At 43.0% G+C, this 15,877-nt stretch overlaps 1 protein-coding gene across 1 annotated transcript in view; it reads left to right on the top strand.

The window, feature by feature from the left end:
- Positions 1–15,877, top strand: part of LOC311090814 (uncharacterized protein) — a 189,835-nt gene that overhangs the window by 40,603 nt on the left and 133,355 nt on the right. The window contains exons 12-14 of the mRNA XM_084126357.1: positions 3,312–3,482; positions 6,781–6,951; positions 13,013–13,183. Coding sequence (XP_083982483.1) covers positions 3,312–3,482; positions 6,781–6,951; positions 13,013–13,183 — 513 coding nt within the window. The remainder of the gene's footprint in view (positions 1–3,311; positions 3,483–6,780; positions 6,952–13,012; positions 13,184–15,877) is intronic.

Here is a 15,877-nt window from a genome sequence, read left to right on the forward strand (position 1 = left end):
AACTCTCTGTCATATGCTTCAAACCTGGCTCGAGCTGCTTTCACGTCCTTCTGTGCTTTCAAGCGTTCCAACTCGGATGTTTGAGCTGCCATTTGTTTCTTGTGCTCCTCCTCTAGAGCTTTTATCCTTTCCTGTTGTCTTTGTTCCTCTAGTACGATCTCATATTCAGCCTCTTTTGCAGCTAGCTCTGCTGCTGCGTCGGCTCGTTTTGCTGTGAGCTGTGAAGCTGAGGACCGTTGGCTGCGATTTGATGCTGCGGTTGAGCCGTATATGGACTGGGTGTAGTCGTGCTCTAAAAGTCCACGTAAACGAGTTCTTTCACGCTCTGCATCAAAATCCTCATCAACACCACTTAATCTTTCCAGAATTATCCTTACGATGTCATGAGTTATTGCATCGCATGCATCCATCTTTCTCCTTATGTCAGATGATGGTGCCATTTGGTTTCTTATTTCTGAATATAACTTCAATACATCATCTCTCTTTTGCTCTGTTATGTCTGCGAGTTCTGACATCTCCTGGTCTGTGATATCTAACTTTAACCTTTCTCTTGTTTCGCGTACCTGTGTTTTCCATTGTTCATAAAGAGTTATTAGTCTTTTTTCCCTTTTACTCATTTCTTCCTTTTGGAATGTTATCATCCTTTCTGTTTGTACTTTAACTCTTTCAGAACGTCTTGGCAACTTTGACATGCTTTGAGCTTTGTTTTGAAGCTCTGTTAAGATTTGTTCTTTGCATGTGATTGAATCTTTAATGTTTTGTCTATCCTCACTTTCGTCTTTAAGTGAGTCTTTTAAATCTTGAATTTCTTGTTGTAAATTTGTGATCTGTTCATTTATGTCCATTTGACTTACTGAAACAGCCTGTGATTCTTCCATTTTGAGCACTTTTCGTTGAACTGTTTTATTTTCTGACCAACTTCTGCCATCTGCTGGACGTCACGGGTATTGCCGTTGGATCTCGTAGCCCCGTTGTGCAGCGTGCGGCGGTGGTCAAGCTCTTACTGTAGCATCCAGTCAATATTGAGAAGGCCAGAACTGATGGTTAAAATGACTTTTATTGCCGTCCGTGTCATCAACCAACGTAAGAGCTGAGTATAAACAAATAAACCATACATTACCATCACATTTCGAACGTTACACAGCTCATTACATTAGTTTCAATCCGATAGCATTACCAAATTATACATTTTACGATAAACATTTCAAGTAACTCAAATATATTTCTCATTAACTCTACCAACCTTGTTCCCCAATTGACCGAAGCTAAACTTTGTAGTTTTAACTGTTTCTCCGTGGCCTTTTACTGTTTTTAACCGTGAACCTTTTCAGACCTTCCTTTCGTCCTTTGCGCCGTTCGCCAGTTTCGTTTCCGTCACCATACTTCCGGTTTCTTTGGTTATCAAAATAAAAGCCTGATACCGTAATAATAAAACATTATAGCGTAGCTATAATCAAAATAGTGCTTAACTACTCTGTTGGTCTTTACAGAAAGCAATCAAAGAACAATCCCTTTCCAATCGCCCAAGCTGTCAATCACACAGCGCAAGTTTATCTGGACACTTGCCAAAACTCGTTATGAAATCAAGGACGCTGTTACGCTGCACAACGAAGCTCTTACTGTATTTACCTCATGTTTGCATTGGTGAAATCATTAGTGAGACTGCAGAAACTGCATTGCAATGATAAGATCTTCATTCACGCGATCAACAGGCTGTTATCTGCTCAGTGCTCATCACTACAACATTTTATGTGATGGGAATAGATCTAAATACTTAAAAAACTTCTCACGATTCGTTAATCTTGATAGCTGTAATAGTAAAAACGTATAATAGCTGTAATAGTAAAAGTATTCGAGAGAGTTCCACATGTAATGCTAGCTATTTCATATGCAAGCATGTCAGCCAATCACAGCAGTGGGCGTTTACACTGAAGTCTCACAGCAGACACACCCCTTCAAACAGAGTGTTCAAATCAGAGGCTGAAATCATGCCTTTTATTTCTAAATTATAAATTATCTTAAAAACATACTAACATTATAAGGGCACCCCAGGAAACATTATAAAATAATAAAATAATCCATGTCATGGGACCTTTAATACCACAACCTAAAACCAACAAAATATCAACGTCTAATGATGTTAGAATTTGACGTTGTGTGGACGTTAACATTATGATGTCAAGAGGAGGTTGAATTTTGGTCACCATACCTCATGACTAAATGTCAGTGTGACGAGCAGGGCGGACGAGAGCCGTGAGAGGATGGCGCGAGGCCGGTGGCGCAATTGATAATGAGCTTCAGCTGCGAGGCGCACCGGTCTCGTATCTCTCACAGAGGAACTACGGAAGCATAAAAGGAGGAGCGACAGCAGTGAAGGACGAGAGAGGACCAGGTCTGGATTTATGTTTTGTTTGTGTCCGGCAGTCGTCCGTGAGGAACTGCCGGTTAGACTTTCGTTTTGGTGTTGGTTTATTTTATGATTATTAAAGTGTTTAAATGTTCGCCGGTTCCCGCCTCCTTCTTCCTGTATCTACTAACTGCGTTACAGTCAGTGTTTGACGTTGGCTTGACGTTGTATTTTGGTTAGTAAATACCACAACCAAAAAACAACAAAATATCAACGTCTAATGATGTTAGAATTTGACGTTGTGTGGACATTGTCATTACGACGTTAAAGAGAAGTTAGGTTTTGGTCACCATACCTCATGATTTAAATGTCAGTGTTTGACGTAAATATGACGTTGTCAGGAGACGTTGGCTTGACGTTGTATTTTGGTTAGTAAATAGCACAACCTAAAACCAACAAAATTTCAACGTCTAATGATGTTAGGATTTGACGTTGTGCGTACGTCAACATTATAACGTCAAGGTGACATTGAGGTTTGGTCACCATACCTCACGACTAATTGTCAGTGTTTGACGTAAATATGACGTTGTCTTGAGAGGTTGGCTTATCATTGTATTTTGGTTAGTAAATACCACAACCTAAAACCAACAAAATATCAACTTCTAATGATGTTTGAATTTGACGTTGTGTGGACGTTACCATTATGACGTATTTTGGTAACTTTACAACACAACCTAAAAACAACAAAATATCAACGCCAACTGACGTCGGTAATGGACGTCAACTTAACGTTGGCATTAGACGTTGAGGTGATGTTGGATTTTGGTCACCCGACGTCGCAACCAAAATTAAACCAATTATCAACGTCTTATGGCGTTGTGTGCCTGCTGGGAATGGATTCACTGCTAAACTGATCTGATCTGATCTGAACTGAGAGTGAAGTGTGTGTCATTGTTCTCTACAGGTTGAAGGATTGTGGCGTCACAGATGAAGGTTTTGCTGCTCTGACTTCAGCTCTGAGATCAAACCCTGAACACCTGAGAAAACTGAATCTGTCTGAGAATAAAATAGGAAAATCAGTGAATCTGCTGTCTGACGTAATACAGAATCCTCACTGTAAACTGGAGAAACTGTGGTAAGATCATATTTGACTCTCACACATTAATCACAATGTAACAGTGGCGGCTGCTGGTCTTTCAAAGAGGGGAGGCTCATTTTCATTATTTCATTTATAAATAATATACATCATTATTTATTTTTTATATGTACACCCATACATGTTAGTGTATAATTAACACACACACACACACACACACACACACATATATATATATATATATATATATATATATATATATACAGTGAGGAAAATAAGTATTTGAACACCCTGCTATTTTGCAAGTTCTCCCACTTAGAAATCATGGAGGGGTCTGAAATTGTCATCGTAGGTGCATGTCCACTGTGAGAGACATAATCTAAAAAAAAAAATCCAGAAATCACAATATATGATTTTTTAACTATTTATTTGTATGATACAGCTGCAAATAAGTATTTGAACACCTGTCTATCAGCTAGAATTCTGACCCTCAAAGACCTGTTAGTCTGCCTTTAAAATGTCCACCTCCACTCCATTTATTATCCTAAATTAGATGCACCAGTTTGAGGTCGTTAGCTGCATAAAGACACCTGTCCACCCCATACAATCAGTAAGAATCCAACTACTAACATGGCCAAGACCAAAGAGCTGTCCAAAGACACTAGAGACAAAATTGTACACCTCCACAAGGCTGGAAAGGGCTACGGGGAAATTGCCAAGCAGCTTGGTGAAAAAAGGTCCACTGTTGGAGCAATCATTAGAAAATGGAAGAAGCTAAACATGACTGTCAATCTCCCTCGGACTGGGGCTCCATGCAAGATCTCACCTCGTGGGGTCTCAATGATCCTAAGAAAGGTGAGAAATCAGCCCAGAACTACACGGGAGGAGCTGGTCTATGACCTGAAAAGAGCTGGGACCACCGTTTCCAAGGTTACTGTTGGTAATACACTAAGACGTCATGGTTTGAAATCATGCATGGCACGGAAGGTTCCCCTGCTTAAACCAGCACATGTCAAGGCCCGTCTTAAGTTTGCCAATGACCATTTGGATGATCCAGAGGAGTCATGGGAGAAAGTCATGTGGTCAGATGAGACCAAAATAGAACTTTTTGGTCATAATTCCACTAAACGTGTTTGGAGGAAGAAGAATGATGAGTACCATCCCAAGAACACCATCCCTACTGTGAAGCATGGGGGTGGTAGCATCATGCTTTGGGGGTGTTTTTCTGCACATGGGACAGGGCGACTGCACTGTATTAAGGAGAGGATGACCAGGGCCATGTATTGCGAGATTTTGGGGAACAACCTCCTTCCCTCAGTTAGAGCATTGAAGATTGGTCGAGGCTGGGTCTTCCAACATGACAATGACCCGAAGCACACAGCCAGGATAACCAAGGAGTGGCTCTGTAAGAAGCATATCAAGGTTCTGGCGTGGCCTAGCCAGTCTCCAGACCTAAACCCAATAGAGAATCTTTGGAGGGAGCTCAAACTCCGTGTTTCTCAGCGACAGCCCAGAAACCTGACTGATCTAGAGAAGATCTGTGTGGAGGAGTGGGCCAAAATCCCTCCTGCAGTGTGTGCAAACCTGGTGAAAAACTACAGGAAACGTTTGACCTCTGTAATTGCAAACAAAGGCTACTGTACCAAATATTAACATTGATTTTCTCAGGTGTTCAAATACTTATTTGCAGCTGTATCATACAAATAAATAGTTAAAAAATCATACATTGTGATTTCTGGATTTTTTTTTCTCTCACAGTGGACATGCACCTACGATGACAAGTTCAGACCCCTCCATGATTTCTAAGTGGGAGAACTTGCAAAATAGCAGGGTGTTCAAATACTTATTTTCCTCACTGTATATATATATATATATATATATATATATATATATGTGTATATATATATATATATATATATATATATATATATATATATATATATATATATATATGCATACATAAACAGTTTTATTAATTCATTTATAAATAATATATTTTATTATAGTTTTTGTTTATTTTTTTGATTGCTGATAAATAAATAAATAGAAATCAGGTTGACAATATTAGCACTGTCTGCCATCGTGTGCAGTTTGCTAGCTGGCTAGTTCACCCCTAAGACGCTATAGCCTAGTCTACTGTATGAATGAATGAATGAATGAACAAACGATCTAAAAAAAGATATTAAACTCGACAGAGGAAATGTGGGAATTAGGTTAAACTGAAACAAGGAATTTGGTGTATAATTGTGTGAAATGTATGATGAAAATTGGCTAGCAATTTCACCAAGCAAATACCAAGAAATAGGTTGCAGCAGTTTCTCTTTCGACTACACTTGCAAAAATCCGCGATGGGACTGATCTCGAATAGCTTTAGCGTCAGCGACTTTTTATAGTACAAAATCGCTGTCAATCAAAAGGAGATGCAGCCTTTCGACAGACCCTCCAATCATCACGCAGAAGCCCGGAGTCCAGGCCAGCCCACTCCTCATTCACCCCCAGAGATGCTGAGCGACCGTGGGCGGGACATAATCGCAGCATTTATCCAATGACCGTCTAGTTTCGAAGCACTGAAAAAAACTGTTCAAAGCAGCCCCATTGAAGTCAATGGACGCTGGGCTTCATTCAACAGGGAAATGCACTGTGACACTACAGGAATGTATGAGAAGGAATTTGAGTCACCCGACCTGCTATATGTAGCTGATTCTGAACGAACTCGTCTTTGAGATGAACGTTTTCTAACTCATTTTTAGTCAATAAAATGTTAACACATTAGTACATATTTGACCATTATTTTTTTGACATTATAGGGGAAGTCGAGCTTCCCTTGCAGTCTTAAAGAATAACATGAAACTGCAGGACTGAGAGTCATACTGAAATACACACTTTCACACACAATCAACATTTCAGTCTCTTGACTTTAAACAGACTCGAGCTCAACACAGTCAGAACTGAGAAATGAAGGACAGGCTGGATTCATTCTTACTGTTAATTATGTTCATCTTTCTGCATTGACACTTTCTAAAGGATTGTTTATAATTTTGTAAAAACACACACAGACACCAATTTATTACTCCATACATATTACATACAGATCTAAGTAACATAGCAAACTAGCCTATGTAGTGAATAGTGTAATTTAAGAATTTTTTTTCCTCATTGAATGACACTTTAGATGTTGTATGATCATGCTTTGTGACATTTTGGATCTCAATCTAATGATCCATCAAACATATTAATTTGTGCTTTAAGTTTGAACTTTCTCTTTAATAATGGATTCACTGCTAAACTGATCTGATCTGAACTGAGAGAGTGAAGTGTGTGTCATTGTTCTCTACAGGTTGAGTGATTGTGATATCACAGATAAAGGTTTTGCTGCTCTGACTTCAGCTCTGAGATCAAACCATGAACACCTGAGAAAACTGGATCTGTCTGGGAATAAAATAGGAGAATCAGTGAATCTGCTGTCTGATGTACTACAGAATCCTCACTGTAAACTGGAGATACTGAGGTAAGATCATATTTGACTCACACATGAATCACAATGTAAAGTATATTTGAAGTGTTCAGCCTCTTTCTGCTGCTGTGAGTTCAGATTATTGAGCTGTAAATGATTAAACACATGAGCTGATCCTCAATAACATGAAACTGCAGGACTGAGAGTCACACTGAAATACACACTTTCACACACAATCAACATTTCAGTCCTCTTGACTTTAAACAGACTCGAGCTCAACACAGTCAGAACTGAGAAATGAAGAACATGCTGGATTCAATCTTACTGTTAATTGTTCATCTTTCTGCATTGACACTTTCTAAAGGATTTTTTATAATTTTGTAAAATCACACAAACACAAACACCAATTTATTACTCCATACATTTTACATACAGATCTAAGTAACATAGCAAACTAGCCTATGTAGTGAATAGTGTAATTAAATAAATAATTTTTCCTGATTGAATGATACGACACTCGGTTACTAACGTAACCTCGGTTCTCTCTAGAGAGGGAACGAGTGTTGCATAAGTTTAGCTTACGCTATGGGAAAACTCCTTTTCTCGAGAATACTTAAACAAAAAATTATCCTTAATTTTTAATCATTTAAAACACATTTGCTGCAGACATAGGCGAGCAGCTCGCATGCCCATTGGCTGCTCTGCAGCAACTGCTGCAACCTATCAGTGCGTCTGGCATGACTCCAGCGCCAATGGGAAGCCTTCCCTGTGCTATGTCATGACCCGTCAGAATGGGTGTGGCCTAAGCCTATAAATACCCATCGCCCAGGTTGCACTATGATTTCAGTCGACTGGAAGCGGAACCATAATGCAGCACAAGCACGGCAGGTTACGCAACACTCGTTCCCTCTCTAGAGAGAACCGAGGTTACGTTAGTAACCGAGTACTCTTACGAGAGTACTCTCGTGTTGCGTAAGTTTAGCTTACGCTACGGGAACCCCATGTAAAACACTGTGCGTGCGAAATTCCAATACTAATGTCCCAAGGGCAGTATACTCGTGGCTCATGTAAAACGGGTAGGGACGACTATGTATATAAAGATAGGTGCTTTACACTTATATACAGTTAAGGCAATATATAAACCTTGAAACTACATAGGCCCACAGGACGCTGCAACATGTCAACGGTCTGAATGAACTAGGTTGGTCAGGTGCGTTAATGTAGCATAATTAGACTGAGAACAGCCTAGCCTGTAAGGCGGGCACTTCTAGGTTATAGAACCTTACAAATGTAGACGGGGAGGCCCAGCCTGCCACCATACAAATGTCTTGAAGTGAGACCCCACTTGTCCCGAGGCCATGCCTCTAGTTGAGTGGGCCCTAACACCCAAAGGGCAATCCAAGCCCTTGGATGCATAAGCCGACGCAATAGTGTCAACTATCCATCTGGACAGGGTCTGTTACGAAATGGCTAGCACTTTAACGCGGCCACCGAAGGAAACAAAAAGCAGCTCTGTCTGCCTGAAGGCAGCAGAACGTTCCACATAAATCCTCAAAGCCCTTACTGGGCAGAGAAAATTAACCCCAACCTCGCTGTTGGACGCAGGGAGGGCTAACAGGGAAATGACTTGCGTTCTAAACGGAGTCGCAAGCACCTTCGGGACGTATCCATGTCTTGGTTTGAGGATGACTTTAGAGTCATTAGGCCCAAATTCCAGACACGTAGCGCTCACTGAGAGCGCGTGGAGGTCGCCCACCCATTTTACTGAGGCTAATGCCAGCAGAAAAGCTGTTTTGAAGGAAAGGTATTTCAGCTCCACCGCATGTAATGGTTCAAATGGGCCACCTTTCATGGCCTCTAAGACCGTAGAAAGGTCCCAAACTGGAACTGAAGGGGGCCGAGGAGGATTCAAATGCCATTATGGCCGCCACGTACACTTTGAGCGTGGATGGGGTTCTCCCGCTGTCCAACAGCTCTTGCAAGAAAGAAAGCACCTCCGTTACCTCACACTGTAGCGGGTCCAATTCATGAGCTGAACACCACTCAGCGAACACTGACCATTTAGACGCGTAGAGCCGCCTAGTAGACAGAGCTCTAGCCTCTGTGACTGTGTTCATAACTCCCTCCGGGAGGTGAAATGGCAATAATTGATCGCCCACACATGTAGGGCCCACAGTTCGGGGTAAGGGTGCCTGGGACAGTAGGTCCTTCCTCAGCGGAATCGGCCATGGAGCTGTGCTCTCCAGCTCCATCAGCTCTGGGAACCACACCTGATTCTCCCAGAGCGGGCTATCAGTATTATTGAGCATTTGCACTCCCTGATTCGCTTGATTACCTGTGGTAACAAAGCGACCGGGGGAAATGTGTAGAGAGGACGTCTGGGCCAGTCTAGGGCCAGCGCGTCCCTTTCTTTTGAAAAGAATATTGGGCAATGAGCGTTGGCCTGCGATGCGAACAGGTCTACCTCCGCTCTGCCGAAGATGTCCCAGATGTTTCACACCACCAGGGGATGCAAGGACCATTCCCCTGGTGGAAGCTTGGCCCTGGACAGCATGTCTGGGCCCACGTTCAGGATGCCCGGCACATGTGCTGAGCCCATAAAAGGAGGCGTTTTGCTCTCGCAAGAAGGCTCCGGGACCTGAGGCCGCCCTGGTGATTTATATAAGACACCACTGACCTGTTGTCTGTTCTGACTAGAACGTGGTGGTTTTTCAGCACAGGGAGGAAAAACTGAAGGGCATTCTCGACCGCTTTCATCTCTAAACAGTTTATGTGTAGACGCTTCTCTGCGTCTGACCACAGGCCCATTGACGGCCTCCCTTCGTAAAGTGCGCCCCAACCCGTGTTGGAGGCATCTGTCGAGACTACTTTGATTTTCGAGGCTATGCCCAGTTTCACACCGGACTGGTACCAGTCGGCCCTCGTCCATGGTTTCAGCGCTGCTGCACATGTCTGATTCACCGTGAGACGAAGCGAACCTGATGTCCATGCTCGCGCTGGAACACGCCGCTTCAGCCATAGCTGAAAGGGGCGCATGTATAGCAGACCCAGCCGCAGCACCGTCGAGGCTGAGGCCATAAGACCCATCATCCTCTGAAACACTCTGAGGGGAAGATATCTCCTTACTATGAATTTCGCTGCTAGGCGCTGGATTATTGCCGCACGTTCCCGCGTTAGGTGCGCCAGCATGGATCTGGAGTCCAACTCTATCCCCAGAAAGGATGTTTCCTGACTGGTAGATAGATTGCTTTTGGCCCAGTTGACTCTGAGACCCAGCTGTCCCAGATGGTCCAGCAATAGTGCTCTGTGTGACACCAGTTCCTCTTTCGACTGCGCTAAAATCAGCCAGTCGTCCAGATAGTTCAGGATTCTCACGCCCCTTCGTCTGAGGGGTGCGAGCACCGTGTCCATGCATTTCGTAAATGTACGAGGTGCTAAAGACAGACCGAACGGGAGGACGGTGTACTGATAAGCCTGGCCCTCGAAAGCGAATCTCAAGAATGGCCTGTGATGGGCTGCTATTTGAATCTGAAAGTAGGTGTCTTTCAGATCCACTGATATAAACCAGTCCCCTGGTCGAATTCGAGCGAGGATTTGTCTCGTTGTGAGCATTTTGAATGAGCGTTTCATAAGAGCTTTGTTCAAACGCCTGAGATCTAGTATGAGGTGGAGCCCGCCGTCCTTCTTTGGTACTAAGAAGTAATGGCTGTAAAACCCCGACTCGCTCTCTGCCAAGGGGACGGTCTCTACCGCGCCTTTCCTTAGCAAATTCGCTATCTCGGTGCGAAGTAGGTGTGCTACTTCCTGATTCACCGAAGTTTCGACCCGGGCTGTGAAGCGCGGCGGTCTGCGAGCGAATTGTAGCGAATAGCCCCGTTTCACTATCTCTAGCACCCATTTTGAGACCCCTGGAATCGACTCCCACACTTTCGCGTGAATGGCCAGGGGTAGAATGAAATCTGGGCTCCGGTTGGTGATACTCAGGGACTCGGGGACCCGGCCATGATGACGTACTTCGTTCACCAAGTTCATATTCAATGGGGCAGTCAGAATTTCGTGCGGCGGCATAATAGCTAACATCCCGGTTGTAGAAACGGGAGGATGTTGCGTTACAAGCGAGGCTGTGTGAGCTCGCGGCACGAGGTGCTTTTCAGAAAGTGTGTGCGTTGTGTGGCAGACACGTGATTTACACCTGAAACACCGCCGGCGTGAGCTGGGTTCATACCCTGGGGCACTATGTGTGTGTGTAACACAGATACTGTCGTGTTCATAGGTAGGGGTGAACACTGTACAGTGGGCACATTTCCTACACTTAAAACATGAACGGGATGAGCCGGTTTGACTGATATAGACTCCGGGGTGGTGTGAGACACTGCGTGGGTAATGCCTATGTGTAGCGGTGACCACTGGGTAGTGGGCACTTTTCCTACACTTAGCGGTCTAGCGGCATGAGCCAGCTTTATTGTTTTCGACCCTGGATGAGTGTGACACACAGAGAGGGTAGTGTTTACGTGTAGGGGTGGGCACTGATAGTGGGCACATTTCCTACATTCAGAACACCTTCGGCCTGAGCTGGAATATGACCAGACATAATGCTCTTTTTGAGATTTATGTGGGTCGCCGTGAGAACGGCATTTGTGTGCAGGCGAGCGAGTTGAGAAACTGGCTCGTTGGCTGCTGAATACACTCCTCGAATCGCCTCTGCTGAGGGGACTGAGAGAGCGGGTTCTGCCGATTTCGATGGCGGTCCGGCCGCAGCGGGACTTAGCCATCTGCGCCTTCCTAGGGGGGCTAGGAAGACTTAAAAGGCTCAAAGTTCGCCGCGAGCTTGGGCCTGGGACCCCGGGCGGGAGGCGGTCTGCGACAGCTAGAGGAGCGCAAGCGCTGACGTTCATCCCGAGCCTGCCGACGATGAGAGGCAGGCGGCGGAGGCGGTGGGGGTGCTGGTTTCCGAGCGGGTGGCTGCTTCTTAGCACGACTCGCTACAGAACTGGAGCGTCGTGGCAGGAAGTGTCTCATGGCCTGAGACGCCTTCTGCACCTCAGAATAGTGCTCCGCGAAGCCCTTCACCAAGGGACCGAAGAGACCAGTCAGTGACACGGGAGCGTCCAGAAAGGTGGCGCGATCAGAGTCTGACATATCGGACAGCGTGAGCCACAGGTGATGTTCCGTGACGGTGAGGGCGGCCATGTTACGTCCAATGGCCTGGGCAGCGGATTTAGTAGCTCTGAGAGCCAAGTCCGTCGCGCTCCTTAAGTCCGTTACACGCTCTGTAGTCGTCAGCGAGCGCAAGGTCCGCGTGGTCCTGGCCCAGGCAGGAAACGCACAGCACGTGGCGGTCCCCATCACTGAGTGTGGCTCAGCACAAGCCGCAGGACATGGAAGGCATTTATAAATGCCGGCTCTTTTAGAGAAATGACGTGTGTGTCGCAGCGGCGAACACACACAGAAGCAGTGAAAAGGATATGGGCGCCGGATAGCGCAGCAGGTACGGCGAGTGAAGGCGGCGATAATCCAGCCGGCGTCCTCTTAGCTCAAGCTCGTCCCGCTGAGTGCTGTTCGACGGCGCAGCTTCTTCTTCTGAGTAGATCCAGCAAAGAGAATCGTTCACTGAAAGGAGACGAAATCATAGTGTAACCTAGGCGATGGGTATTTATAAGCTTAGGCCACACCCATTCTGGCGGGTCATGACGTAGCGCAGGGAAGGCTTCCCATTGGCGCTGGAGTCATGCCAGACGCACTGATAGGTTGCAGCAGTTGCTGCAGAGCAGCCAATGGGCGTGCGAGCTGCTCGCCTATGTCTGCCTGTTGCAGCAAATGCGTTTTAAATTATTAAAAATTAAGGATAATTTTTTGCTTCAGTATTCTCGAGAAAAGAAGTTTTCCCGTAGCGTAAGCTAAACTTACGCAACACAAGAGTACTCTCGTAAGAGAACTTGAGAACTAAGAGATGTTGTATGATCATGCTTTGTGACATTTTGGATCTCAATCTAATGATCCATCAAACATATTAATTTGTGCTTTAAGTTTGAACTTTCTCTTTAATAATGGATTCACTGCTTAACTGATCTGATCTGAACTGAGAGAGTGAAGTGTGTGTCATTGTTCTCTACAGGTTGAGTTATTGTGATCTCACAGATGAAGGTTTTGCTGCTCTGACTTCAGCTCTGAGATCAAACCCTGAACACCTGAGAGAACTGAATCTGTCTGGGAACAAAATAGGAAAATTAGTGAATCTGCTGTCTGATGTACTACAGAATCCTCACTGTAAACTGGAGATACTGAGGTAAGATCATATTTGACTCTCACACATGAATCACAATGTAAAGTATATTTGAAGTGTTCAGCCTCTTTCTGCTGCTGTGAGTTCAGATTATTGAGCTGTAAATGATTGAACACATGAGCTGATCCTCAATAATATGAAACTGCAGGACTGAGAGTCACACTGAAATACACACTTTCACACACAATCAACATTTCAGTCTCTTGACTTTAAACAGACTCGAGCTCAACACCGTCAGAACTGAGAAATGAAGAACATGCTGGATTCATTCTTACTGTTAATTATGTTCATCTTTCTGCATTGACACTTTCTAAAGTATTGTTTTTAATTTTGTAAAATCACTCACACACACACACACAAACACCAATTTAATACTCCATACTTATTACATGCAGATCTAAGTAACATAGCGAAACTAGCCTATGTAGTGAATAGTCTAATTTAAGAGATTATTTTTCCTGATTAAATGATACTTTAGATTTTGTATGATAATGTTTTGTGACATTTTGGATCTCAATCTAATGATCCATCAAACATATTAATTTGTGCTTTAAGGTTTAACTTTCTCTTTAATAATGGATTCACTGCTAAACTGATCTGATCTGAACTGAGATTGAAGTGTGTGTCATTGTTCTCTACAGGTTGAGATATTGTGATCTCACAGATGAAGGTTTTGCTGCTCTGACTTCAGCTCTGAGATCAAACCCTGAACACCTGAGAAAACTGAATCTGTCTGAGAATAAAATAGGAAAATCAGTGAATCTGCTGTCTGATGTACTACAGAATCCTCACTGTAAATTGGAGATACTGTGGTAAGATCACATTTGACTCTCACACATGAATCACAATGTAAAGTATATTTGAAGTGTTCAGCCTCTTTCTGCTGCTGTGAGTTCAGATTATTGAGCTGTAAATGATTGAACACATGAGCTGATCCTCAATAACATGAAACTGCAGGACTGAGAATCGCACTGAAATGCACACTTTCACACACACTCAACATTTCAGTCTCTTGACTTTAACCCTCTGAGGTCTGAGCTGTTTTCTGGGCCCTGGAGGTGTTCTGACATGCTCTGACATTTCTGGTTATTTCTGTTACTTGTGACATTTTCATGGCTAAAGTCTAATTACACTGTATTCAGCACAAACTCTGCTACAATAATATATCAGCAGCATGTATGTAAAAGTTTGTAGTTTTGAGATAATGACATTTATGCGTGGTTTGTGAAAATACAAAAAAAAATTCTCACTGAAATAAGGCCATGAAACCCATACTGATTATTTCTTCACAAGACTTTTGAAAATTGTATCACGTAGCCTAGAATATTTGCTCTAAAACTATGTGAAAATCACCCCGACTGCTCATTCAGATAAGACGTTTCATTCAGATAAAAAATTTCACGACGTGTTTTGTGTGAAAAAGCTTTATGCGGAGCTCATTAATATGTAAGCTTTTCACACCTGAGAAAGACAAAGATCCTCCCCTAACGGCCCTATTAGGAGCTATCAGGCCCTGTGATTCTGAGCAACCTTGCACAATACTGTAAATGAGGAGATTTAAAAAAGAATGGCTTTTAGATTGTTTGGATTTATTTACAACACAACATAGTCCAAAGATTCACAACAAATGCCAAAAAGCACTTATTGAAAACAATGATCCAAAGACAGAGACCTTTGTGGCATTCCTAAAAACATTGTAGATACCTTTCATTTCCAAGGTGTTTGATTTTCACTTTACCATGTTCATGTACAGAGACTCATGTGAATGTTGAAGTCCTCAGTGGCATCTGGCCCCTGAAAAAAAAAAGGGAACATACTGATATCAAGAGAAAGGCATGCACGATTTTGGGAATAAATTTTAGATTTTTCTGGTTAAAATTGCTTTTTAAAATTCACAGAATACACACACACACAAATGTTTCCAACAATATATAATATAATGAACACCAGGTTTGTTGTGCCTTGTAGGCATAAGCTATGCGCAGTGCTGGATAAAATAATAATAACAATAACCAATAGCAGTATAAATCTTCCAAAAGATTTCAGTAACAACTAAGCTAGAGAAAAATATATTGATTATCATGTTACTTCAAATGTTTCCATTCGTTATGATGATATGAATTGAGATAATAGTAAAAACATGAAGCCGTTTGCTTTTCAAAAGCGATCGCGATCCAAAATATGATACATTCAAACGCGATCGCGCTGCAAAATATGATACATTCAAACGCGATCATGATCCAAAATATGATACATTCAAACGCGATCATGATCCAAAATATGATACATTCAAACGCGATCGCGCTCAAATATAAAACATTATGGTTACCATATACATATCTACGTTTGAGCAGGTATCCACAAACACAGTAACAGTAAACACGGGTCTAAATATTATAATATTCACCATATATCTAGCAACAGTTCAACTGCAATGTGAAATTTATGCAACAACAGCAAACTAATATGTAAGAATTTCTTACCTTACACCTTTCTTGTCTTCAAATCGCGTTCTTCTTCTTCTGATGTAAATCCAGTGTAAGCTCAGGCACGTCTAAAAGCAGAGACTTGTGAAGTGTTTTGGTGTTTTGTTTTTGAGGTAGGCCTAATGAGCGCGATCACGTTCCATGTGGAGATTTGCATGTGAATCTCTTTTGCGCGAGTGGGCGTGGTAAATTAAAAAATAATTAGGAAGCG

The sequence above is a fragment of the Abramis brama genome (genome assembly GCF_963993115.1).
Source record: "Abramis brama genome assembly, chromosome: 10".
NCBI classification, from domain to species: domain Eukaryota; kingdom Metazoa; phylum Chordata; class Actinopteri; order Cypriniformes; family Leuciscidae; genus Abramis; species Abramis brama.